This window comes from Budorcas taxicolor, chromosome 5 (assembly GCF_023091745.1).
Source record: "Budorcas taxicolor isolate Tak-1 chromosome 5, Takin1.1, whole genome shotgun sequence".
Lineage (NCBI taxonomy): Eukaryota > Metazoa > Chordata > Mammalia > Artiodactyla > Bovidae > Budorcas > Budorcas taxicolor.
Genome location: NC_068914.1, coordinates 43,633,965 through 43,660,676, shown reverse-complemented (window position 1 = coordinate 43,660,676; position 26,712 = coordinate 43,633,965). Strand labels below are relative to the sequence as shown.

General features: G+C 47.3%; 1 protein-coding gene across 3 annotated transcripts; it reads left to right on the top strand.

Moving 5' to 3' along the window:
* The first annotated feature begins 265 nt into the window (after positions 1-265).
* Positions 266-26,434, top strand: URB2 (URB2 ribosome biogenesis homolog). 3 transcript variants are annotated; one of them, XM_052640251.1, is made up of 10 exons: positions 266-404; positions 2,146-2,284; positions 4,503-4,679; positions 6,493-9,814; positions 12,462-12,622; positions 15,221-15,331; positions 15,791-16,033; positions 19,611-19,698; positions 22,209-22,348; positions 25,993-26,434. In XM_052640251.1, the coding sequence occupies exons 2-10, from the start codon at positions 2,159-2,161 to the stop codon at positions 26,188-26,190; spliced, it is 4,566 nt and encodes a 1,521-aa protein (XP_052496211.1). In that variant the 5' UTR covers positions 266-404; positions 2,146-2,158; the 3' UTR covers positions 26,191-26,434. The 3 variants fall into 3 exon arrangements, with proteins under 3 accessions (XP_052496211.1, XP_052496210.1, XP_052496212.1); XM_052640250.1 differs by having other exon boundaries at positions 280-471; XM_052640252.1 differs by lacking the exon at positions 22,209-22,348 and having other exon boundaries at positions 280-471; positions 25,993-26,189.
* Positions 26,435-26,712: the final 278 nt, after the last annotated feature.

Below are 26,712 nucleotides of genomic sequence, written 5' to 3'. Positions count from 1 at the left end.
CCGCCGCCCCCGCGGCGGCTCTGGGCGGCCGCCCCATGACTGACTAACGCGGAGCCGCCGCGGGCTGGGCCGGGCCGCTCGGGCCTCGACGCGCAGCTGTCTCCGCCAATGGGCGCGGCGCCTCGGCGCTCGGCTGGCGATGCCTGGCGCGCGCGCCGCCCCGCCCCCGCGCTCCTTCAGCCCCTCCCAGCGCCGCCCCGCCCAAACCCGGGCGGCTGGCTTTGGGCGGAAGAAGCGAGGCCCTCACGTGGTAGCTCCGGAGTCGGTCCCGTTGTTGCTGTCAGTCCCCGCGAGGTCCGGGACTGACCGCCGGGAGAGCTCCCGACTCGGGGACTGACCTCCGACCAGTCCGCTGCCCCTCACGGCGGGGCCTGCGTGAGTTCCTCACCTGGGGTTGCCTGCAGGTGAGTCCCCTCCCGGCCGGCCTTGCGCCCCGATCGCGGCTCCTACCAGGTGACCACGTCCCTCCAGGTGAGCTCCCCACCAAGGCACGGTCCTCCCCGCTGGTCGCTCCTGCGGCGGCCTCTCGCCTCCCTCCTGGCTGTTAGCTTCCTTGAGTTCCTCAGGGTTCCGGCGTGTGAACGCGCAAGACGGACGCGGCTTTGCTGTCCTCGCGGGTTTGTGGTCTTCAACCCGACTTCCCACGCGCGTTCGCAGAGATCGTTGAGGTCACCGAGAGCCCAAGGTTGGCAGGTCTGGGAGAGTTGTCTGGGGCGTCTTTGTAGCCAGTTCTTCAGACGCTTTTTAAGTACTTGGTAGCTGTCGTGATGGTCGACATTGAATTTCACAGTTAAGTTAGTAACTGTTGGATGTATATTGGATGTTTTGACACACGGCAGACTGACATCTTTTGACTGTTCTGGTCTCTGTAACAGAGGAATAGTATCATTCCTTATTCCCTTGTAAAAATGCCTATAAAGAATTAATTCTGAAGGTAGGTCTGGAGAATTTCGGACCCCTTAGATTAAAAAAATCCAGTGATCCAGCTCTCAGTAGATCAAACTCTTTTCGTTTGAGAGTATTTAAAATAGAATCTTGAGGCCGCGATTTTGCCTCCATATTTCACTGGTCCTATTTGGTTGCTGTTTGCAGTGCTGTGGTCCGTCCTTCAGTCGTGTCCGACTCTTTGTGACCCTGTGGACTGTGGCCCACCAGGTTCCTCTGTCCACGGGGTTCTCCAGGCAAGAATACTGAAGTGTGTTGCCATGCCCTTCTCCAGGGGATCTTCTGGACCCGGGGATGGACTTGCATCTCTGTGTCTCCTACATTGCAGGCATATTCTTTACCCACTGAGCCACCTGGGATCTCTATTTCAGTATTAAGTACCATGAAAAACTTTCTCCTTTGAGGAGCTGACTTGTTAACTTTAATAGAATGAGAATGATTTAATCTGATGTTTTCCATTTTTACTATGACTTTTAGGAAACTCAAAGCTACATTTATCTCAGTTTTATAGGATTATAAGTGGTTGGTATGTTTGTATTGGTGCTTTAGTCATAATTTTTTTTGTATTGTATTTTTCCAACATTAATTGTATAACTGTATTCTGTAGAGTCTTTAGAAGCAGTGTATTTTTGTAAATTAATGAAGTTACTGTTGCAGCTGAAATAAGTCTTGTCTGTTGGGACTGGGTTTATACTTTATTTCTTTTGAACTTGGAGAAGTATTACCATTTCCAAATACTGCTTATCTTTTTAAACTGTTTAGTGGAGTGGATCCTAATACATACTCTACAGTATGTATATTAGGACATTTTTGCTGTAACAACCCTTTCAATCTAAAGCCATGTGTGAAAATAAAGTAATTTGAGTGTTCTCAAAAACTTTGGGTTTTGTTTCAGTGAATTCCTGCACACTGACCTCTGAGGATGTCATGTTTGATCACAGCAGGAATACTTTTACACGTGTGGGTAATCCATCTTCTGTCTGCTTTCATGTGAAAAGCATGAAAGTTTTCTTCTAGAAAACTCATGGACTCAAGCATCTTATATATTGACTTCTGCCCAATGGTGTTTTAATTCACTGAAGAATTTTTTTAAAGGAGTATAAGTTATGTAGACAATAAGGTACATAATGTTCATTTTTGGTGCCTATTAAGTTTGACTTTTATATAATGTATTTTTTTTTCCATTGCTTTAAATTGTAGGTAAAGTGCCAAAATGGCAGCTGTTTATTCTGGCATTTCTGTGAAACTTAAAAGCAAGACAACGTCCTGGGAAGATAAACTAAAACTAGCTCACTTTGCTTGGATTTCTCACCAGTGTCTTCTTCCAAATAAAGAACAAGTAAGTTTAATGCAAAAGTTACGGTTTTACGACCTAAACTAATGGTCACTTATTAAATTGCATATTGATGTTTAGTTAAAATTTTAAAAGATTAGAGAAAAGGTTGGAGAAGGAAGCATGGTTAGAAAGTTAAAAGTGGTTTCAGTGAGAAGAAGTTAATAGATATTTCACTAACAAACTTTTTCTGTTATAAAACCCCAGCATTTCTTTTATGTTTAGAAATATCTCTTATATTCCAAATTATGTGGGTGTGTGCTAAGTTACTTCAACCCTGTTCAACTCTTTGTGACCCTATGTACCATAGCCTGCCAGGCTCCTCTGTCCATGGGTTTCTCCACGCAAGAATACTGGAGTAGGTTGCCATGCCCTTCTCCAGGGGATCTTCCCAACCGAAGGACTGAACCCGCATCTCTTATATCACCTGCATTGGCAGGCAGGTTCTTTACTACTGGTGCCACTTGGGAAGCCCTAAGTATGTGCATCAGTGAACAAGTTTGGACTTGGGTTACCTGGTGGCTCAGACGGTAAAGTGTCTGTCTACAGTGTGGGAGGCCAGGGTTCAATCCCTGGTTTGGGAAGATCCCCTGGAGAAGGAAATGGCAATCCACTCCAGTACTATTGCCTGGAAAATCCCATGGACAGAGAGTCGGACACGACTGAGCGACTTCACTTTCACTTACAGGAATTAGGTTCTGAGTCTGTTGGCAGTTTCATTTATTTGTAAATCCTAAGTGATGCTCCATAAACAATTCTTATTGGTGCTTTTTGAACATCTTTGGAACTTGATGAATCAAAGGTTGGGAAGTAGAGAAGCTTTAGCATTTGTAATAACCCAAGGGGAATTAGATTATAAAGTGATAGATTAGAAACAGATTAGGAAGCAAGAAAGACATCTTTCTTTGTTAACATTTCTCAAACTTATCTGACTAAGAAAAACTGTTAATGTAATGGAGACACCAAGGTGATGAACTCATTAAAATGGATTAACATACAGTCATTTGGTGCCTCAGCAGTAAAGAATTCACCTGTCAATGCAGGAGACACAGGTTCGATCCCTGGGTTGGGAAGATCCCCTGAAGAAGGAAATGGCAACCCACTCCAGTATTCTTGCCTGGGAAATCCCATGGACAGAGGAGCCTGGTGGGCTATAGTACGTGGGGTTGCAAAAGACATCAGACACAACTTAGTGACCAAACAACAACAATAAAGCTGTTCAAAATTGTCAAAGATGGATTACCGCTGTTGAAATGATGAGATCCACTTTGTACAGCACCAGCAGAACTAGTAGTTTCTGAATCTGGCTCTATGTAAGAATCGTTTTGGCTGCCTAAGTGTCACCTGACAGCTGTGGCAGGCAGTTTGATCAAGGTTTCCACTATCCTTCTCGGGAGAGTTTTTTTCTTTTAGCATTTGCACTGTTCATGCTGTTATGGACATTTCTGGTGTCTTGAGCTGAGGCCTCACCACCTTTCCTTGTGTTTATGAATAAGGAATCATGTCATAATAATGAAAACTATCCATGTTCAGCCCTCCTCCTAATACAGTATTTGTGAATCATTCATGGAAGACTCTGTCTTCTAAATGCAATAAGTAGGTTTAGAGATGAAGCTGCAGGTAACTCAGGAAGAACACAAGCTCTGGTCTCCTGACTCTGCATCTTTGCTTTTGTGTGTTATTCTTTTTGTGGCCATCCTGAGCAATTGTTGTTGTGCTTTTAACTTTTACAATTTAGAAGTGATTAGTTAGAAGAAACTGTTTCACTTGAAACTTTTTATTGGCCCCAGGTGAAGGCAAAATTAGTTTTTTTCTTTTTTGTTTAATTTATTTATTTGGTTGTGCTGGGTCTTAGTTGGGGCACACAATATCTTTGTTGCGGTGTTCAGGATCTTTTAGTTGTGACATGTGGGATCCTGTTCCCTGATGAGGGATCGAACCCATGCCCCCTGCATTGGGAGCATGGAGTCTTAGCCACTGGACTACCAGGGAAGTCTCCAAAATTAGTTTTTTTTAAATTGTTTAATAAACATATTTTAATGTTTATTGTTTAATAAACATATCTTAAGGTACCAAAACACAATATTACCAAAGATAAGTTTTAAAGAAAGTTCTTCCCCCTGGCAGTTGTATTTGGTTATTCATGGGATGTCCCTATAAATGTCCAGTGTTTTTCTTGATAAAGAAATTCATTTATTTTTAAGTATTTTTTTTCCAAATTCAGGTATTGCTTGATTGGGCAAGGCAGTCGTTGGTTGGATTTTATAAGAAAAAATTTGAACTGAAGGAAGACATTGTTGAAAGGCTTTGGATCTATGTAGATAACATTCTACATAGCAGAAAACTGCAGAACCTCCTCAAGAATGGAAAGACAGTTAACCTTCAGATTTCCCTCATCAAGGTAATTAACAGTTTCCTGTGTTATCCTGTATGTGTTACATGTATCTCTGTTTTCCTGTTAATGCCAGAGGCTTAATTGTCTTATGGTTAATTATATCAAGATGCAGAAAATATCAAGGTAGGAGGGGAGATGGCTTCCCAGGTAGTGCTAGTGGTAAAGAACCCACCTGCCAGTGCAGGAGGTGCATGAGACGCAGGTTCGATCCTTGTGTCTAGAAGATCTCCTGGAGTAGGAAATGGCAACACGCTCCAGTATTCTTGCTGGAAAATTTCATGGATGGAGGAGCCTGGTGAGGAGCCTGGTGGGGTTGCAAAGAGTCGGAAACGACTGAGCACACACACAGCACAACAGCAGGGGAGAAGAAAAAAATGGTACATTTAGAGTTATAATAATTGATGTTTACTGAATGCATATCAAATGCGCTATACCAGGTGTCCCTAACCCCTGAGAGTTAGGAACTGGGCTGCACAGCAGGAGGTGAGCGGTGGGCAGGCCTCATCTGCCATGGCTTTCATTACTGACTGAACTAAGCACTTTATATTATTTAATATTGAATAAAAGATTAGAACTTTTTCATAAGCTGGTTAATTACCTTTTTAATTAGAAAAGGTATCCAGCAGATGATGCTGCTTTATGACTTTTTTCCCCCACCTTTTTGTTGGACTAGAGGGAGATCAAAGGTCAAAATCTAGATGAGATTTTTCTCAAAGGTTTTTGACTCAGTGGGCAGGAGAAAAGCAGTAGAGGCTGGGAACAGAGGAATTAAATGGTTGATAGCCTGATGGTTCACAAGCTTTAGTGGTTCTTGAAATTATGCTCTGAATTATGTCACTTTTTAAACTAATAGGTCAGTGGTCACCAAACTGGATTATTCTGAACGGTCCTTAGGGGATATGAGAAGAAAATATTTCATCTTTATATGATTTTTAAAAGGTCACCTTAATTTTTATGTATGCCTTATAATTGTATAAAATACTCGTACTATGGTGCATGTGTGTAATTTATAATGTTATCAGGTATAAAAGTAGAAAAAGTTGTATAATCAGAAATATTTGGAGATTACCGTAGTAGAGTGCTGGCATTTAAGTACAAAATATTTTTGGTTCAGCTTTTCCGGAGCCAGCAGTTATATGGATGGAGATAAACACACCTGTGTCATTGGGCTACTCATAACTTAGCACCTGGGATAAATTTGATTCTCAGATGCTATGAGGCTAGAAGCAAGTTGCATAGCCCATAAGTGAATTTTGGAATCTGCCTGGCCCTTGTGATTTCTGTTTTTTGTGACTTTCAGAATTTTGAAAGCTGTAGACTGGGTTTGCTATAAGTAGTAACTGGCCATGTTTGTTTTCTTCTTTTAAGAATGCCTTTTGCTTTGGCTTTTTTAGATACAAAGAGTATTACTGATTATAGAAATGTGTTTTGGACCACAGGATCATAACCGAAGGTCACTGTCCCATCTACCTGTAGCATCTAAGTTGAATTATAGGTTTAGGTTCTAAGAAAACATGAAATCTTTGGACTTTAAGCCTTATAGAACTCTGCTATTTAGAAAGGGACAGCAGATATATAAAGGCATGGAGCCCTTTTCGTAATTATATTGGTAGGAGATGGATGTGTGTAGGAATTAAGACAGGTCCTCTGGCTTCCTTTGATGTGCTAAGGAAAAGTCAAGTCCATTTAGATGTGCTAATCTGGGCATTTTTTTCTCATTAAGATCAGGGCAAGGAGCGAGTTTGCTCATTGTGTTGTGTTTTTTGAGTGTCTGCGGGTTTAGCGTCAGTGACGAGTTCCTTTCTTTCTCAATACTCAGATCATCAATGAGAGGATAGCCGAGTTCTCTCTTTTGGGATCCCAGAGGAACATCTGTGTTGTGCTGAGCTGCTGCCGGGGTATCCTCTCGACACCTGCCCTTGCTGTCATCTACACGGCCAGGCAGGAGCTGATAGTTGACCTGCTGAGCCAGCTCTGCTGGTTGGCCTGTCGGCAGCCAGGAGCCGTAACACCCCAGTTGTTTGAAGTCATTCACCTGAGCCTCAGCCACTACCTCTCACTTCAGCAGCAGCAGGTCAACCCGAGACGCGCCTTTGGGGAGTTGACTGGGCACCTGCTCCAGCCCTGCCTGGTCTTGAGACACTTTCTCTCGGGGGGCACATGGACTCAGGCTGGCCAGGGCCAGCTGCGGCCAGCGCTAGGCCGGGACATTAGGAATCAGATTGAGGCTGTGCTTCGAGGTGGAGCTTTTCAGCCTGAGCTGCTCCCTTCATACAGAGAGGAGCTCTTGGATCAGCAGCAAGGCGACTCGAAGATAGGGGCCATGAAGAATCTTCTAGCTCCCCTGGGCACTATAATTGCCAGGCTGGTGGATGCCGGCTACTGTGACCTGCCCCTTCAGGCTTCAGTGGTGGCCAACTCTGTGGCCTTGCTGTACAAACTCTTTGTTGAGTCTTACCTCAAGGAGGGGAACCAGCTGCTTTGCTTCAAGGTGCTCCCTCAACTTTTTGGCTGCTTAAGAATTTCCCACCTGGAGGAGCAGAGGCAAGCCCTGTCTGTGTCCGATTGGACCGCAGAACTCCTTGTTGTGGAACAGCTTCTAAACTCAGTGGCCAGTAACACCATCTACAACATCGCTGCGGACCGAATCCGGCATGGTGAGGCTCAGTTCCACTTTTACCGTCGTCTGGCTGAGTTGCTGCTAAACCATCCACAGGCCCTCGTGCCAGCCTGGTTCCGCTGCCTCAAGGTTTTGCTCTCCCTGAATCATTTGATCCTGGAGCCAGACCTGGATGACCTGTTGGCTTCAGCATGGATCGATGCAGAAGTCACAGAGTTGCGGACCCAGAAAGCCCAGGAGGCACTGATCCACACACTCTTCCAGACATACGCCAGGCTCCGGCAGGTACCCCGGCTGTTCGAGGAGGTGCTAGGGGTGCTTTGTCGCCCCGCAGCTGAGGCGCTGAGACTGCCACTGCTGGCTGCTGGTCCTGCCGCGGTGCTCCAAGAGTGCCTCCCGGAGCTGCCCCTGAGCCAGGTCCTGGACATGTGGGCCCAGGTGCAGGAGCGGTTCCAGTCTCTGGTGTTGCCTGGCTTGCAGGGTGACGAGGACATGGCCCTGAAGTCCCTGTCGCTGAGCTCGCTGCTGTGCTGTGTCATGGTCCACGCGCGGAGCTTGGATGCTGGCTCACCCCTGCCCATGGTCAGGCGCATGCGGCAGGCCATGGACGGAATGCTGCAGGGCCTTGTGAAGCCCCTGCTGGACCTCCTTTGCAAGCCCTGGCCCTCAACGCCTGAGCTCTGGCAGCAGAAGGTTGGCGACTCTGCGCTTCTGCTTGCCCACTCCTGGGCCCAGGTGGACACCGTGCTGCGCTTGAACTGCAGCCCATACCGCTCTGAACCCGGGGCCTTGGCGGGCGCCACCCAAGAGCCCTCAGGCCCCCTTCCGCTGCTCCCAGGCGTGGAGGCCAAGCATTGGGAGGAGATAGAGGAGTTCACGCTTCAGTCCGACTCCCTTGGTCGGTACTGCTTGGAGCAGCTCCACCTGCAGAGAATGAAGAACACCTTACTGCAAGCCAGTTTCCAGTCTGAAGAAACCCTCTGTGCTCTGAGGCGTGATGCCGCCTACATCCTGGGCTCTGGGAGAGCGAGTGTGACCCAGGGGACGTCAGCTTCCTGGGATGGCCAGGTCGGGACAGTGAGTGCGCTCACCTACCCCATTGCCCACTGGCACTTGGTCATGTCCAATCTCATGATTTTAACATCATATCTTGGTCCAGATGACCTACAGTACCTGGCCAGCATCCTGCTGAGAACTTTACCAGTGAGGAAAGCCCAGGAAGGCTTAGCAGAGGAGGAACCAGATATCACACTCGGAAAGATCTCCCAGGCTGTCCTCCACAGCCCTGTCTTCCCTGAAATGCAGTCCCTCCACTCCGCGTTCTTCCTGGGCTTGACCGCGCGCTGTGGCAGCATCCTGTGTGCCGCTGCCCAGAGGGAGCCAGCTCTTCTCCGCCAGCAGCTGCCCTGGCTCTTTGAAGAGGATTACGTGGTCATGGCTCACTGGGAAAGCAGATTTGCCAAAGTTGGATCTGAAGGTGTAGAGCCAAGAGAAGAAATTGCCCAAAACGTACTCTCGTTGGTCAGGGGTGACTCCCCTATTCAGCTGGAGGGGGAGCAGTTAGAGAGCATCCTGCAGCTTTTGGGGATTCTTTCTGCTCTACAGCTGGACAGCCTCCCGGCACCCTATCATGTGCATTGTTTTTTTCTGTTACTGTCTGTGGCCGTCACCACGCCGGGCAGCTCTTGCTCCTCCTCCCTGAGCCTCAGGTTTTTGAGGACATGCTACCAGCTTCTCGGTTGCCTGCAGAGAGGAAAGAGTGCCCAGGCCGTGCTCAGGGTCATGTATGTTAGCGATATCTTTGAGATCACACTGACCTCCTTGTTCAGAGCCAGCAGGAGGTTTCTTGTGAGTGTGGATGACCCCTCTTGGCTGGAATTCCTCCAGGTGGTGGGAACGTTCTTAGAACAGCTCCTGCAGATGCTTATCCAGAGAAAGCTCAGTCTGGGGCTCAATTTTAGGAAAATCCTTGCCTTCCTCTCAGGGCACCAACTGCACAATGAAGTGACTTCAGGCAAACGGTCAGAAAATCAGATTCCTCTGGGCCAGCAGCTCATGCTGGTGTCCTTAACCAAGGTGTGCCAAGTGCTGGGGGCTTTAGTCAAGGAGCAGAAGCAGCAGGACGAGGCCCCAGAAGTGCTGCCCAAGCTGTTGAAGGAGGTAGTGCTGCAGGCGGGGACCCTGCTCCAGCACTGCATGGCCCCTGGGCCCCAGGGCCGCCTCCTGCCCGCTGTCATCTCGTCCTTGGGCTCACTCTTGGAGGCCGATGTGGCCCTGCGCTCCAGGCACAATTGGACAGATGTTTCGAAAGGGACAGACAAAGCGCTGTTCGCCTACACCACTCTCTACCAGACCATCTATGCTCAGATCCTGTTGGAGTTGCCAGCCCTAGTGGGAGATCCCCGATCTTTCCAGGCAGCCGTGCAGTTTTTAACTCTGTTCATTTTGGTCCCAGAACTACATCCTCAGGAGGATTCTGTGTGTACCTCCGTGTTTCATTCTGTGAGAAAAGTCCTTGCAGGTGAGATGTTTTCTCTTGAGCTACTTCTGTACTGTATAGCTTTTGGTGGAAGGTCACTGAGTGGCAGCCAGGTGACTTTCTGCCCACCCCCTTTTCTGAAACAGGTGTGCATTTCAGAGGGTGCTACACCAGGAGCTGGTAGAAGCCCTCCGTGGTGTTCATGTCTAGCCTCTCCCTTCTTTGGGCATGTGAGCGGTTACTCACAATTGTTTTCCTGCTTTTTACACAAATAGCAGGCTTCTAGATACATTGTTTCATGCTTTGGTTCTTCACTTATTTTGGAGGTCATTCTAGTTTATAGTTTTGAATCACTCTTCTCTGATTGAGTCTTTCTGTCCTGGCCCCAGAAGTCAATGTAGACAGCTTCATCCCTCTTTGTAGGCTCTCCAGTATCAGATCTTCAGCATCACCAGTGGACTTAAGAAAGATTAAACCTGCCAACGTTTTAAAATTGCAGGTGACTTAATTTATAGGGAACCTCATGAAATTCTGTGAGGGCGGATATCGTCCCCCTGGTCTCAGTGGTTCTGGCCATTGTGGGGCCCTGGGAGCTGATTGGACAGTGGCTCAGCCCATGATGTCATTGCAGTGTTTTAGCTGGATGTCACCCTTGCAGGGTAGCTAATCAGGACCAAAAACCCAGCCAGTGTCTTCAAGCAGAATTCACTCCCTGCTGTCCCCAGGTCAGAGGTTAGCAGACCAGAGTCCATCCCTAACTTGATCTCATCAAGGTAGCACTGTTCCCAGTTGCTGTGGGCCTGTTTTCTTATTTGCTTGTTACTGAAGTGGAGGCTAGTTAAGATCCTCTGAGGTGGGGCGGGGGGCCCGCCAGCCTAGCCCAGCCCTCACAGTGCACACTGACCTCTGTTCCCTGGTGGGGAGGCTGTGGTGGCGAGCTGGGGCTGTGGTATGCTCGCACCCACAGATGTTCTTGGGCTTTGTAGGAAGAGAGGCCTCCTGGGCCACGGCCAGGGCAGAGGGCTGCTGCCTCCCCTCCTGGTCTGCTCTGGGTGTGGACTGACTTGGGGGCCTTGGGCACGTGTTCTGTGTTCTGTTTCACTCTGTCAGCAACTCTCACGGAATGGTGTCACCTTCTTCATGGGTTAAATTCAGTCTTCCGTTAACTCATTTAACACGTTCTGATAGAGCATTTAAGACCAGTGTCCTAAGAAATGGCCGCTGGTGGTCTAAAGCTCTGGCCCCCTTCCCCTTTGTTAAATATGAATGGAGTGTCCTCCTTTATCCCTGAGACCCCTATAATTGGAGGCAGCCTCTGAGTCCTAGTTATGTGTCCCTGGACTTGTCGTACCTTTTACCCCAGACAGAGCTGGGTCGCGGAGTGAGGCCTCATACCCTACTGCACCCCCAGATTGTTGGCCTGAGTATTGCCATCGTTGCCATGGGCAGGCCTCATGCACCTGAGCTGCTAGATTCACCTCTAGAAGAGACCAGGGTGGTGAGAGGTCTGGAGGAAAGGCCAAGAGGGGTGGCCTGGGGCTTTGGGCTGGGAGAGGAAGGCTTAAGGTGACCACCTTGGTCTTCAAGTAGGTCTCAGCTCAGAAAAATGAGAATTTGTAGGAAATGCTGTCTGACAGGAGAATTGACTACCTCGATTCAGTTATAAAAAACCATCACTTTTAAAAATGCTTCCTATATGTGTGGAACTGTGTCCTCCTCTGGAGATGAATAAGGTATTGGTTTTGACCTAATTTAGTAAACAGACATTCACACAAATTACCAGAGTCACAGGATGAGGAAAGGCTTTGAAGCAACCAGCACAGTGGACTCTGGCAGTCAAGGCCTCCTGCGGGAGATGGGTGAGGGGAGGGCAGTGAGGTCACGGTGCTGACGTTCAGCCATCCAGTGTTTGACCAACTCTAGGAGTTGGTGCTGTCCCACCCATTTCACAGATGAGAGAGTTGAGGCTCAGGGAGGTCACACCTCCAGAATCCTGCAGCTGTGGGACACTTGGACCTGGATGTTGTCTCTCAGAGCCTTGGGCCGGTCCACCCGCCCTCAGTGCTGCCTGTAGGAAACACAGATTGGGGCGCAGGAGGGACTTGCTCAGGGTGGGCTCATCTGCTGGCTGGAACAGTTATGCTGGGGTTGGATCGTAAAGGGCCTTGAGCTGACTGTGGGCTCTCTGATGAACCTGCAGACCCTGGGTGTACTTCGTAAGACTGTCCTGCATTAACTAGGGGAACCAGGGTAGCTGCAGCAGGCAGGCTCCATGAGCCTGGGCTTCTTTCCATCCCTTCAACATCCCCATCTATGTAAAAGTACCACCTCACCCCTGAGCCCCTACTGAGTTCATAAAAGAATATAAGAAGAGTAGAAAAGAGTACGAAGCAATCGCCAGTCACCTGTCTCCCACGGTCTAGAGGTGAGCCCTGCTGGACGTCACCATCGTGGTCCTCTTGGACTCTTTACACTGGGTGCACAGGTGCTGTGGGCAGGGCGCAAGGGCCGGGTGTGAGAGGGCGTTGCCAGGCTGTGAGTGTGCTCCGCTTTTTCACTTGCACTGTGACTCTGCCCATGTCTCTGAAACGCTGGCCTTTACTGACTGCACACCGTTTCATCTCATTGAGATGGTTTACTTAACCTGCCCCTTGTCTGCCATATCTTAGCAGTCTTGTTTCCCTCACAGATCCTGCGATTCCGGTTCAGGTAGTTGAGGAGATTGAGCCTCACTTGGGAGCTTTGTTCACCCAAATGTTAGAGTCTGGGACGACAGAGGACTTCCGCATGTGGCTGCAGTGTATCCTCCAGGGACTGGACGTCAGTAACCTGTGGAGAGCAGATCTGCAGGTGGGTTGCCCCTTTGGCTTCAATGGGAAAAGTTAGAAATGCCCGTGTCAGTGTTAAAGTGACACAAATGTGCAATATCAATCCAACAGCGACTGTAGGCACCGTGGGAGTTTGGGACGGAGCTGTGGACTCAGAGGAGCCCAGGTCCTCAATGCACAGAGGCTGTATTTTCCAAAGGGGAACTCTTTCAAATTACAACTGTGTTCTTATCATATGAAATACTATTGGGCTTCCCAGGTGGTGCTAGTGGTAAAGAACCTGCCTGCCAATGCAGAAGACAATGTAAGAGGTGTGGGTTCGATCCCTGGGTCGAGAAAATCCCCTGGAAAAGGAAATGGCAACCCACTCCAATATTCTTGCCTGGAGAATCCCATGGACAGAGGAGCCTGGCAAGCTACAGTTCATAGGGTTGTGTAAGTCAGACACGACTAAAGAGACTTAGCATGCATAGCATGCACACACTCATAATCAGTCAGTCAGTTCAGTCGCTCAGTCGTGTCCGACTCTTTGCAACCCCATGAACCGCAGCACGCCAGGCCTCCCTGTCCATCACCATCTCCCGGAGTTCACTCAGACTTGCGTCCATCGAGTCCGTGGTGCCATCCAGCCATCTCATCCTTGGTCGTCCCCTTCTTCTCCTGCCACCAATCCCTCCCAGCATCAGAGTCTTTTCCAGTGCGTCAACTCTTCGCATGAGGTGGCCAAAGTACTGGAGCTTCAGCTTTAGCATCATTCCTTCCAAAGAAATCCCAGGGCTGATCTCCTTCAGAATGGACTGGTTGGATCTCCTTGCAGTCCAAGGGACTCTCAAGAGTCTTCTCCAACACCTCAGTTCAAAAGCATCAATTCTTCGGCGCTCAGCCTTCTTCACAGTCCAACTCTCACATCCATACATGACCTACTGGAAAAACCATAGCCTTGACTAGACGGACCTTAGTCGGCAAAGTAATGTCTCTGCAGTTGAATATACTATCTAGGTTGGTCATAACTTTTCTTCCAAGGAGTAAGCGTCTACTGACACATAAAAAGTTAAGTGTTACTCTCCATTGTTTGAGATCACTCACATCATACTTTTGAAAATGTTACTTGGTTTGGTCACATAGCCCAGCTCCCACTTGAGAATCTCTCAGGGTAGCAAGCTGACCTTGGGCCCTCTTCCCCCAGCCTACTCGGTCATTGCTAACAAAGCCCTGACTTCACACTAGGTCAGTGTGTCCAGGGAGCCTCTGCAGAGCCAAAGTGCTCGAGTTTGGCCCCCTGACCAGCCTGAGCACCAGACCGGCTGGAGGCTGTCGCTTGCACAGGAGGAGGAAAGCTAGGGGCTCACTGGGTCCCAGGCTCTCTCTGTTTCATGAGGGTTTTCTTGACTTCTGGTTAGAATTGGCACCCAGAGGTGGATTTTGATGTGAGTGGGAGGAGAGCTGGTTGGGGGCAGATTGGGGGCGACAGAGGGAGCTTGCTGCTGCTCCATGTGAGCCCTCCCTCCACCCCCCCAACAGCATGTGCTTGCCTCTCTGGGAGTTTTTACTGTGTGTCTGCAGCTCCGAAGGCCTAGCTTTGAGAAGGCCTCTGGGCTTTCCTTCAGCCAACCAGCGAATACAACCCATGAACTTCCATTTACACCTGTCAGGGACTGCCCTGGCAGTTCAGTGGTTAAGACCCCGTGTTTCCACTATAGGGAGCTCAGATTTGATACCTGGTCGAGAAACAGATCTTGCATGCAGTATTTATTTATTAAAAAGAAAGAAAGATACCATCAGCTAGTCAGAGGAACATCGTGGAAGAGGTGAGACTGAGCTGAGTTCAGAGATGAAGATTTGAATGGAAATGGGGGTGTTGCTGGGGAGACAGGGAGGTGGAATGGGTGTGAGTAGGGAGATGGATGGCAGGGGCTGGGGCAGTGAGCAGACCCTTGATGGGGAGACACAACCTCCAGGGAGGTGGAGAGGGGAGTGGATCTCAGCAGAGAGAGTGGGGGTGTCTGGTCAGAGGGAGCAAGGGCAAAGCGCAGAAGCTAGGATTTCATGGTGGGGGAGGCTACAACATTAGGAGAGAATTAAGGGGCCGCCATAAGGCTCGAGTTCACGGTGTGAGATGCCCACATGGGTCTAGTCACTTTCCTTCCCTTCTCATGGTTTAAAATCATCACCTGTCATCATGGCACTTGGTCTAATTGTTACACTTTGTCTGTGTTTCTTCTGGCCCTGCTTTTTATCCCTAGGCACAGATGGATCTCATGGGTAAGGGATGGTGGCCTCCTCTTTTGACACCACCTTGATGAACTGGGCCCCTGATTAACATCTCTGCAGCGTCTTCTGTTTCACTGTCCTGGCATGTTTATGTGTTTGGTTTGGTGAGGTGCTACAGAGGAGGCTCTTCTTTTGCCACAGTTCTGCCCACCTAGTTCATGTATTCCCTCAAGTGGTGTAAAGGGTGTCACCCTCAGGACTTGACCAGAGCCGAGTCTCATTCCCACCCCAGTGTGGGACTCTTAACGGGCTCTGCTTTGTCACAGCAGCGTGACTGGCCTGCCTGCTGCGATGGGCCTCCTTCCGGAGCCAGCTCCTTCCACTGCTAGTGTTTTCCCTTGTTCCCTAGGCTGTGTTGTCGGCTGCGACATTGGTTAAGTTATTGCTGAACTGTCCGTGCAGTGAAGAGAAGGCTAGTTTATTCTGGCGCGCATGCCCGCAGATGGTCACGGCTCTGATGGTAAGTACCTCTGGGTTGTGCGTACCCCTGTCCCTGCCTTTCAGTCGCTTCTGCTTCTGTCACACTCGGGTTTTATTATGCAGAGCGTGTTCCTGGGGCCGTGTCCTGAGCTGTAAGCACTGTGCTTGCAGCTTGCGCTTATGTCATTATCAGCTCTGAGTCTAATTTGTGCTACATGAGCAATGCCCTGGATGAGCACATTCTCAGGGCATAGGGTCTAAGCCTTCTCTCTGATCTTCTGTTTTCACTGGGAATCTGCATTAGTGGGCAAAGCCCATTTGTACTTAGGTATGGGTAGGGGGAGCATCAGGACGAAGAGGGTTGGGGGTGTGGATGGAGATCAGGGTGGGACCTGGTCAGTGCTGGAGTCTGGACTTTCTTACCTCTGTCACTTCGGGTTTGGGGCTATTTCCCTGGAGATTTGCCTTCATTTTCTGTCCCTTGTTCCTTGCCCTGTAGCTGCAGACCCGAGAGGCTTGTCAGGAGCAGCCCTCGGCCCTGGCTCTAGTGGGGCCTGTCTTGGACGTCCTGGCTGCGCTGCTGCGGCAGGGGGAAGGGACCATCAGCAACCCGCACCACGTCAGCCTGGCCTTCAGCATCCTGCTGACCGTACCCTTGGACCACCTGAAGCCCCTTGAGTATGGGCGTATCTTCTCGAGGGCACACAACGTGCTCTTTTCAATCCTGCAGTGTCACCCGAAGGTGAGGAGGGCAGGGTGCATGTGGGCAGGGAAATGCAACTTTCAGGAGAACAGCAGCAGGAGGAGCGTAAGGATTTGCAAGGCAAACTTTTTGCTTCCAGTGGTTTCTAGGGCCCAAGTGGTTTCTCATGCACAGGAGGATGTGACCTTCACATCAGGCTGTGTTGAATCTGACATTTGAAACATATCTGTGTAGTATGTGTTTCTGGAAGCCCATTAGAAATTATTCTGTTTTTGCAGTTTTTATTTGGTCACTAAGGTGTGTCTGACTCTTTGTGACCCCTTAGACTGTGGCCCACCAGACTTCTCTGTCCATGGGATTTCCCAGACAAGAATACTGGAGTCGATTGCCATTTCCTTCTCCAGGGGATCTTCCCAACACAGGGACTGAACATTCATCTTCTGCATTGCAGGCAGATTCGTTACTGCTGAGACACAGGGATCATATATTTAAATGTCACTCACTGGCTTAGATCTCATCTTGGGTTTATAATTCAGTTGATTATAGTGAGTGAGGTATCCTGAGTTCTGGTTTTATAGTATGCCGCTTTTTAAATAAAATGAGACTAGGAACAGATGCTTCATAGAAAAGATTTCAGTTCAGCTAACATTTACTGAACATGTGCTGTGTGTCTTGTTTCACCCCTACAGCAACTCTAGTCAGTGACAGTCCCATTTCATTGGCAGAGAGACTGATGCTCAGAGCTGCTGAATGATTTGATCACTGTCACCGCGCTGAGTCTGAATTTTAGCTAGAAGACTGGAATTCTTTGACCAATGTTCATTTTGCTATGCCACTGCCCTACATGATACATGGGAACTTCTAAAAAGGACAGATACACATATACATAGGCACATTCAAATATTTTTTAATGTTTTAATGCTCTAAGTTTGGAGACCTGCCAATAGTGTACTTTTTGAAAAATTGATTTTCTGGTAAACTAAGCACTCCATCCAGTGTCCTCCCCACTTAACAGTCGCCTTTGGCCCTGCCCATCTGGTCAGCATCTTTGTTTGTTAGATCACTGCTGATTCTTAGATTACTGTGTGACTGTAGAATATACATGCAATAAAGTGAAAGTGAAGTTGCTCAGTCGTGTCCAACTCTTTGCAACCCCATGGACTGTAGCCTACCAGGTTCCTCCGTCCATGGGATTTTCCAGGCAAGAATACTAGAGTGGGATGCCATTTCCTTCTCCAGGAGATCTTCCCAACCCAGGGATTGAACCCGGGTCTCCCACATTGTAGGCAGACACTTTACCATCTGAACCACCGGGGAAGAGGTCAGTACCAATCAGTTATAAACTGAACTGCAGATCTTGCAAAAGCTGTGGGATTTCATGCAGTTTTTGAAAGTAACATTGGAAAGCTGTGTGCATCTCCTGCAAAACCAACGATGAATAACCATTGAGCAGAATTAGACTGTTTAATAGTAGGAGAGAGCTGGCAAGGATAAGAACATGGCATTGCAATAAAGAAGGGTGTGACCTGTGACAGCTTGTGGGCACATCGCAGGGAGCAGGGCCCATGCGTTGGGTTGTGTGCAGTAGGTGATACAAAAGGGTTGATAGAAACCCCAGGCTAGAATCTGCTCAGGTGAATCTGAAGGGAACAGCACAAAGTGAGCCCAGCCAGGGTACCCAGCAGTACAGCAGCTGGTGCCATTCTGAGCTTTTGATATGTTTTACCTTATTTAACCCTCATGACAACCTGTTGTTATCCTCAGTTTGCAAATGAGGAAATAGGCGTGGAAAGACTCAGTGCTCTGTCTAGGACTGCATGTTAAGCAGGGTGTGAGCTCAGATGGTCTGACCTTGGATCTGTGTGCTTTTCATCACTGTGATGTCAGGATGAAGCAAGGGCCTCAGGAAACATGGTGACACACTGAGAGATTTGGCAAGATGACCTTTCTCTGAACATGTTGCGGAAGTTGATGATTTGACATAAAGAATGGCATCTTATGCTCTCCGGACCTTGCTTGAATAAAGTGTACCAAAGAAAAGAGTCCTAGCGCTTGATCCACTCCTTGTTCACCCTGAGCCTTAGAGCAGGGCTGCTGAGTAGAACTTCTCCGGGGCTGGGGGTGTTTGTACCTGCATCTCCCACGGGAACTGTTGGCCATGTCTTGACCATGTGAAGTGTGGGCTAAAAATTGTATGACTAGGAACTGAATTTTAACTTAATTTAAATTTCAGTGTGGCTTCTGCCTGCTTTATTGGACAGTGTCTTTGATTATGATCTCAGGATCAGTTCAGTTCAGTTCGGTTGCTCAGTCGTGTCGGACTCTTTGTGACCCCATGGACTGCAGCACGCCAGGCTTCCCTGTCCATCACCAACTCCCAGAGCTTGCTCAAACTCATGTCCATTGAGTCAGTGATGCATTGCAACCATCTCATCCTCTGTTGTCCCCTTCTCCTCCTGCCTTCAATCTTTCCCGGCATCAGGGTCTTTTCCAGTGAGTCAGTTCTTCACATCAGGTGGCCAAAGATTTGGAGTTTCAGCTTCAGATCAGTCCTTCCAATGAATATTCAGGACTGATTTCCTTTAGGATGGACTGGTTTGATCTTGCAGTCCAAGGGACTCTCAAAGAGTCTTCTAAACACCACGGTTTAAAAGTATCAGTTCTTCAGCACTCAGCTCTCTTTATAATCCAACTCTCATACATGACTACTGGAAAAACCATAACTTTGACTAGATGGACCTTTTTTGGCAAAGTAATGTCTCTGCTTTTTAATATGCTGTTTAGGTTGGTCATAGCTTTTCTTCCAAGGAGCAAGTGTCTTTTAATTTCATGGCTGCAGTCACCATCTGCAGTGATTTGGGAGCCCCCCAAAATAAAGTCTGTCACTGTTTCCATTGTTTCCCCATGTATTTGCCATGAAGTAATGGGACCGGATGCCATGATCTTCGTTTTCTGAACGTTGAGCTTTAAGCCAACTTTTTCACTCTCCTCTTTCACTTTCATCAAGAGGCTCTTTAGTTCTTCGCTTTCTGCCATAAGAGTGGTGTCACCTGCGTATCTGAGGTTATTGATATTTCTTCTGGCAATCTTGAGATCTCAGGATGGTTGAGTATGAAAGAATCCTGTTTATAACTTAAGATATCATTTTTCAAGATAAAGTCCCAGCTAGACCTTTTCATTGCTAAAAAATGAGAAATTTTGTTTCTCATTTTGAATTGGTTTGCTTCATGTAATCTTTTCCTCTAGTGCCCGTTATACTTGAATATATTGGCTACTGTACTTTTTGTTATTTGTTTCTACCCATATCCAGAATGCACCAGAAACAACTTAGAGTAAAAGACAGATTCAGCAAATTCTAAACCAGGATGGTTTCATTAGATTCCTAAAGTTATGCAGTGTGGGAGCCCTACTCCAACCATGAAAACAGGATGTAAAGCAGTTAAATAAGTAGAGTGAGCATTTCCCTAGCAAGTCCTGGCTAGAAGAAGTTGCTGCAACTGTTTTGAGTATCCTGATGGGTAAAGTTAAGAAGGAAATAAATACAACTTCCTTTAAAGTAGAACTTGAAATAAACAGTTGCCTACATATTTTTATATTATTTTGTCTCTTATTTCAGGTAATGCTGAAAACCATCCCTTCTTTCCTGAACTGTTTTCATAGATTGGTGTGTTCAATTATACATGAAGGACGGCAGAAAGATAAAGGTAATTCAGAGAAATGGTATTATGCACAATTTCAAATGTGTTTATTTTACAGGTGTCTCTGGCCATACATGTTACCAAAGGTAAAAAACCACCCAACTTAAACAACCCAGTGAAGTTTAAATAAGATACATATTCAGATCATTAAAGGAATACTCAGAACAGTTTTTTAAATGTCACATTAAAAAAAAAGTCACAGTTTTTACTGTATCCGCAGCAGTGAATGCATTTGACATCCCCTAACTGAAATAGTTCTTTTCTGAAGGAAAAGAAGTCTGTGGATTCAAGAACTATTTCTGGAGCTCGTAGGTCAGTGGGGAGATTAAAGGGGAGCAGGCAGTAGCCGAGCCAGTTCATCACTCATCTAATAAAAGGGTGGAGTCTCTGCAGTTCACCATTCCCACTGTATCTCTTCAAGGTCGTGTTTGTTTAACAGTGAAGCAAACTGCCATATGGCAATCGTGTAAATTATGTGTACAGCTGGTTTTCCAGCCTTGAAGTTGATTGATTCTTGCTAAACTTCTAATTTATAGGAGATTCTCATTATTTAGAAATTTGCATATAAAGTGAGACTCTATACTGTGCCGTTTCAAATTTGTGTAGCATGAACATACCGTGTGATGTGCCTGGCACAAGGGTGGATGTGCTGGGTGCTCAGGACTACAAAGGAGGGCCTGAGAGCTCAGCTTGGAGGGCATCAGGGGGGAAACCCCAAGACAATAGTTCTGGGCTAGAAATATATGGGTGGTACTCACCCAAGTATATGGTGGCAATAATCCCCACTTGTGAATCAGGTTAATGGGTTTAGACTTGGAGATTTAAGCTACTTAACCAATTACCTTTTGCAGAAAGAGAAAAAGTAGAGTTATTACTGTAATTCCCAAATTATTCTGCCTAATTTTGGGGTCAGCTAGTAGCACAATTAGGTATTTCGCATTCTCATGTGACTTTGTGAGTCTGTCTGGCAACAGGATTTGGAAACAGGTTCCTGCCCCTGTGCTGGCTGTGGGCGTGACCCCAGCTCTTTGCTCAGGCCCCTGAGATCAGTTCTGAACTCAAGAGCCAGAGCCTGGTTTTGGCTGTGCCATCCACTGTGGCAGAAGACCTGGTCCTGGCCTGGCAGTCAGGGTGGATTGGGTGTGTGCAGCTTGTGGTCATCGGCATGCCCTCGAGTTTGACCTTGGGCTCTGGGTTCTGCCTCGTCATTGCTGGTGGGGCCTAGTCACCTCCTGTCAGGCCAGACTGGGCTCTCTGATGTGTTCATGGCTTAATTGCAGAGCATCTTAGCTGGTTATACTCTTTAATGACCACATGTTACATTTGGACTGAAACAACAGGTGCCAGGAATTCCTGTGTGAACCGCATGTGTCTTCAGAGTTTCTAGAGAGAAGATGTGGTATAGATTAGAAGCTAAAGAGGCTCACTCATAAGTATTACTTATTAAAATGTTCAGTGGAGTGATGTTAACAGTTTATGTATTTTTATAAAATAGCATTCACCTAGAAAAATTGCTTATGTGTAAGATATTTGTATATGTACTCAATGTTTAAAAAAAGGCATTGTGCATTCCAAAAATTAAGCTCATTGTTGCATAATATATGTGTGAGAAACTGCATCCATTTGAAGTATATACTTCAGTGAGTTTTGACGGATAAATGCATGCAGGAAAGTACCACGACAGTTAAAACAGCATTTGTTTCATCCCCAGAAGAGCCCTCTTGGGGTCCAGCCCCAAGCCCTGGCAGCAGCCAGTGTGCTTTTTGTCATTATAGGCTTGTTTGCATTTTCTAGAATTTAATAAAAACAGTGTAGTACTATGCTGAGGGAAAACCAGGGAGGTTGCTCTGCTGTGCCAGAGTACCTGGCCCACCCTGCTGTGACAGACGAGGGGGCATGTGTACCCTGGGTTGTGGTACATTTCAGACTTAGAATTCTGAGGAGGAGTTTGTTAAGGCCTGGGTGATCCTGGCACTCTAGGGGAAGAGCTAGGAGTCTGAAATAAATCTGGGAAACTGGGTAGATCTAGTAATGTTAGTTGAGTCATATATATATATATATCTCCAACTATGAAAAATCCTAGACGACTTTTGAAACTTAATGAGGCAAAGACACATCTTATCTTTAGAACCATTTGATATCAAAAGCCTTTTTTTTAAGATGGTTTTTCTTTTTTTCCCCCCATTTAAGTTTTCTTTTAGATATCCGTGTCCTTTTTAAATACAATAGCAATCCTAGATTCATCCTAAAATCTTGGTTATTCTAGTTCATCTCTTAAAAAAACAATCATGGACTCTTGAGTATTGTAAATGTTCTTTTCTTTGTAATATAGATAAATATTTGGATGCAATGTCTCCCTCTAATTCTGTCTTCAAATTGAGCCAATTAAAGAGTCTAGGGGAAAAAAAAAAAACAGAAGGTTTGAATAATTGGGGCTATGTTGAAAGTGTATAATTAGAAGAGTTAAAATGCATGGTTTCTGAATTAATCAGTTTGGAAACACTTTGCTTCCACAGGAAGTGCAGAGGACCTGCCGGTGGTGCTGGCGTGTGCCCGCCTTGTGGAAAGGATGTACAGCCACATGGCAGCACAGGCCGAGGAGTTCCGGGTGTTTGCCCCCTTCATGGTGGCCCAGTATGTGGTGGAGGCACAGAAGGTACGCCGAGCCGCCTGCCTCCCCAGGTGCTTCTGTTCACAGCCTCGATCACAGGCCTTCTGGCAGTATGACCCGTGGGGCCTGGTGGGCCTCCCTGGCGGCAGCTGCCCTGCGAGTGCAGCCACCCTGCAGGGTCACTGAGGGCCGTACAAGGATGCAGAGGCTGGCGGCGCCAGGCTGGCGGGCTCCTGCTGCCACCGTTAGGCCTTTTCTTGCTCCAGCACGAGCCCTAGGCCTATTTTGCTTGGTCTCTTGGTTCATGAGGGAGATGAAGTATTACCCAAGTCCTAGAGCAGGAGACAGAAAGAGGTCCTAGGGTCCCTCCCAGCAGGGGGCTCAAGGGTTTGTTGTACATGTGACTCAGCTGCTCTCACTCAAGCAGGTGACCTGGGAGAGGTCCTGGTAGACTTGTTCAGTTGGATTAAAGGCTGTAGTCCCAGTTCATCTGACTTCAGGCTTCTGGATAATTCATTCATTCTTCAACAGTGATCTCACTTTGGTGTGTCACTGTGCTATTTTTTATTTCCACAAGACCCCCTGTGACCTGTGTAGTAGTAAGTTCATTATAAGACTTCATGTCTTCTTTGTTTAAATGGGAAGTCAGAGGCTTAAAGTACAGTATGTTCAGGTGTCTATCTCTCTACTTGTGTAGTATATCTTGCTCTCGACAGAATATCCTGTTGTGAATCTTGTAAGAATGGTGGTGAGTCGCTGGTAAAGTGTTATATTAGAGGAGTCAGCGTTTCCTCTAAGGAGGGTCATCTGAATGGGATTCCTCAGAAAGCCTGGCGTGGTCTTGGCTTCCATCCTGACCCTGTTTCAGGGTGTTTCCACAGCCCTGACCCTGCTCCCTCAGTCAGTGGAGATGCCCATCATGTGGGCAGGTGGTTGGGCGGGTGGGAGGCAGGTGTATGGGAGCCAGAGCCACATGCAAGAGCCCCTTCAAGTCGTCCTTTGAATGAGATGTGGGCTTGGAGTTTGGTTTCCTTGCAATTATTTAGCATTTTTATAGACTCTTGATATTTCCCAAGCAGTCATTACTGTGTGAGCTTTTGTTGGAACATGAGCTGAAGAACTGAATGAGACACCACAGTATCTCTTACCTAAGGACAAGAAGGGAGTCTGTAATTTGAAGCGTGAAGTCACTGATTATTATCCTGAGATTTACTGTATGAAAAGTCTTTCGCGTCCCAGCCTCTTTATACATGTCTAATTTATGCTTATTGGTTATTTTTTAATTTTTAATCTTGAAGACCAAAAGCTTTGGGAATTATCTCAGGGAGTTGTGTCCCAGAATCCATTGGCAGGACAGTCTATGTTTTACCTTTTATTTGTTTTTAAAATTGGTAATGAAGAAAGTATTCCGTGTGCGTTAGCAGCTTCTCCTGAGAGAACCGTAAACCTTTGGAGACCAGGAAGACATGTTGTTTTAATTACAAGCTGGATGGCAAGCATAGCTTGCCTTCCCCTCAAGTGTGTGAGCTCACCTTCCCCTCAAGTTTGTTAGCTCGCCTTCCCCTCGCTTTTTGGAGGCAGGTGCCATGGGTGAAGGTGTGTCAGTGATTGGGGCTGGTGACGATGACACAGCCTCGGTCAGGGAGAGGCAGCCACTGCTGAAGACTGTTCCTTCCATGCAGTGTTGTGTTAACCCTGGGCATGTGTCAGGGAAATTATGGTCACTTTTACCTTCTCTTTTACCCATAGATCAGATTTACAGTTTTCCCTCTTTATTGATAGCTTTGGGTAAATAATTTGCACTACTCACCTGGCCTGCTGCTGCTGCTAAGTCGCTTCAGTCGTGTCCGACTCTGTGCGACCCCATAGACGGCAGCCCACCAGGCTCTGCCGTCCCTGGGATTCTCCAGGCAAGAACATTGGAGTGGGTTGCCATTTCCTTCTCCAGTGCATGAAAGGAAAAGTGAAAGTGAAGTCGCTCAGTCGTGTCCGACTCCTAGCGACCCCATGGACCGCAGCCTACTAGGCTCCTCCGCCCATTTTCCAGGCAAGAGTACTGGAGTGGGTTGCCATTGCCTTCTCCTACTCACCTGGCCTAGGGTCCTTTTAAAAGTTACCTAGAAGTGTTTTCATTCATTGGCCAGTGTTGTAGAAACTGGCTCCCCCCTCTTGTTTTCTCAATGAGTTGTCTAAGGTAAAGGTGTGCAGTGCTTGTGTTATCCTGATCCTACTGCCTTCTTGTTCCCCCACCCCACCCCACCCCACCCCACGCTCTGGGCTTTGCCTTCACCAGGAAATGCCAAGTAAAAGGACTGCGACATCTGAACTCCAGCACTTAGTTCAGATATCTGTTCTGCCCCGGCAGAAATTACTCTGCCTCTTCTTGCATTTGGAAGGGGGATTGTTTGTTTAGTGAGTGATGATTCAGTGAATGAGTGAGCAAGTTCTCACCCCAGCTAGTGAGGTTAAAGACTTCTGTTTTTAGTTTCTCTGTTTCATTTTTTCTTTCCTGCCCTAATACCTTAGTATGGAATCACAGACCAGTCCTTCCTCCTGCTGTCCTTGAATGTTCTTATCATCTATAAAATAGTAAAATTTAATTAAGGTGATTATCTGTCAAATGCTTTTTGAGCTATCATGTGAAACTAACCATAACTGTGAAGAATAGCATCATTAGCGGTAAAAACAAATGCCTCCCAGAGGTTACCTTGGTGAATCATGCTTCTTCTAGTTAGTAAACTGTATCCTCGCTAGAAGCTGCATGTTTGCAGAGAGGCATGAGCTGCTAGGTCATCAGGACACTAATAAAGAACCAGCCGCCCCCCAAGGCTTGTCGGCTCGAACCTTCCTGCTGCTTCTGGTTGCTGCTGCTGTGGTGTACAGACTCTGTGCAGCCCAGGTCCAGCTGAAGCCTGCGAGGCCCTGGCAGGGTGAGCAGTGCCTGCTGTCTTGGCCTTTTTGTCCAGATACCAATCTGAATCTCTGATCTGAAAGTTTGTGCCAGTAGCAGATGTGGTCACACCAGAGCTGGACTGCCCACTTCTGCTGTAGCCCAGATTTTGGTTAACCCAGATTCTTTGGAAGGATTGCCTCCTTGGACACAGGGACCGATTAAATTATTCTGGGCATTTAGGGATTTAGGGCCCATTGTGTTATTGTTGAAAGAACTAAAAACCTATTAAATGGTAATTAGAAATCACATCTGACGTTGGGCCCTGTGACAATATCTATCAGGGATCTGCTTGGAGAATGCTGCCCACCTGCCCTGCTCTGGAGGAAGTGGTGACTTTGCTACCCTCATCCCACAGGTAGGATAGCTTCCAGTAAGATTGGCCACATGGAAGAATGTGACCCATAAGGTGACTCTTACTATACAGTTTTTAAATCTAAAGCTTCCAGTTTCTAAATACCCCTGGTAAGCACAGAAGCATCATTTACTGAAGAGCAAAGCTACCTCTGTGATTTCATGATGTTTTACTACAAGTCTTTGCTGGCTTGAGTTGACCTCTATTTCTTCCAGATATAAACTTTTGAGATATGAATATTCAATTAAGTTACGTGCAAAATGACATTTTAAAAGGAGCATCTTTTCTCAAATTGGCGGCCAAAGTCGGACTCCGTCGTCAGGCATTCTAGGGCCTGGTATCTGCCTGTTTGCTCTCACAGACAAGTGTATTCCCTCATCCCAGGTCACTTTGTATCCAGCAGTGAAAGTCCTCCTGCAAGAGGGTATCTACCTCATCCTGGACCTATGCATTGAGTCCGACATCCGGTTCCTGCGGGCCTCACTGCAGCTGGGGGTGAGTGACGTCTTCAAGGAGCTGCACAGTGACTATGTGAAGCACCACAAGGCCAAGCGCGAGGGAGAGAAAAGATACGCTGTCTAAGCTGCACCAGGACGCGCCCCTGGGCCTGGGCCTGGGCGAGCTGGAGGATGTCGGGCTTCAGATGCTTGAATTCACAGCATTGAAATGTGTGCAAAATCCTTTGGGGTTTATATAATATGTATTGCCTTTTACACTGATTTTTTCACACCAGATATTTTCTAACGTATATTTTAAATGCAGTAAACGTTACAATAGCATCCTGAAAATAGATCCTGGTGAGTTGAATAAAAATTGCCAGATCTCCCTTGCGGCTGTTCTGAATGTGGTTCTTTGTCCAGTGGTTTAAGGTCCCCTCTCCCCACCAGGAACTGTGTGCTCAGTTGCTCAGTCATGTCAGACTCTTTGCAACCCTGTGGACTGTAACCCGCCAGGGTCCTCTGTCCATGGATTTTTCCAGGCGAGAATACTGAAGTGGGTTGTCATTTCCTACTCCAGGGGCTCTTCCCAGCCCAGAGATCGAACCCACATCTCCTGTGTCTCTTTCATTGGCAGGCGGATTCTTAACCACTGTGCTACCTGCGA

What these genes read in the sequence shown, in the direction of transcription:
- URB2 (XM_052640251.1), top strand. Translation starts at nt 2,159, where the DNA reads ATGGCAGCTGTTTATTCTGGCATTTCTGTGAAACTTAAAAGCAAGACA. An exon ending in TTCAGATTTCCCTCATCAAG is followed by an intron (nt 4,680 to 6,492) that starts GTAATTAACAGT and finishes CTCAATACTCAG; the next exon opens with ATCATCAATGAGAGGATAGC. An exon ending in TCCTGCAGTGTCACCCGAAG is followed by an intron (nt 16,034 to 19,610) that starts GTGAGGAGGGCA and finishes CTCTTATTTCAG; the next exon opens with GTAATGCTGAAAACCATCCC.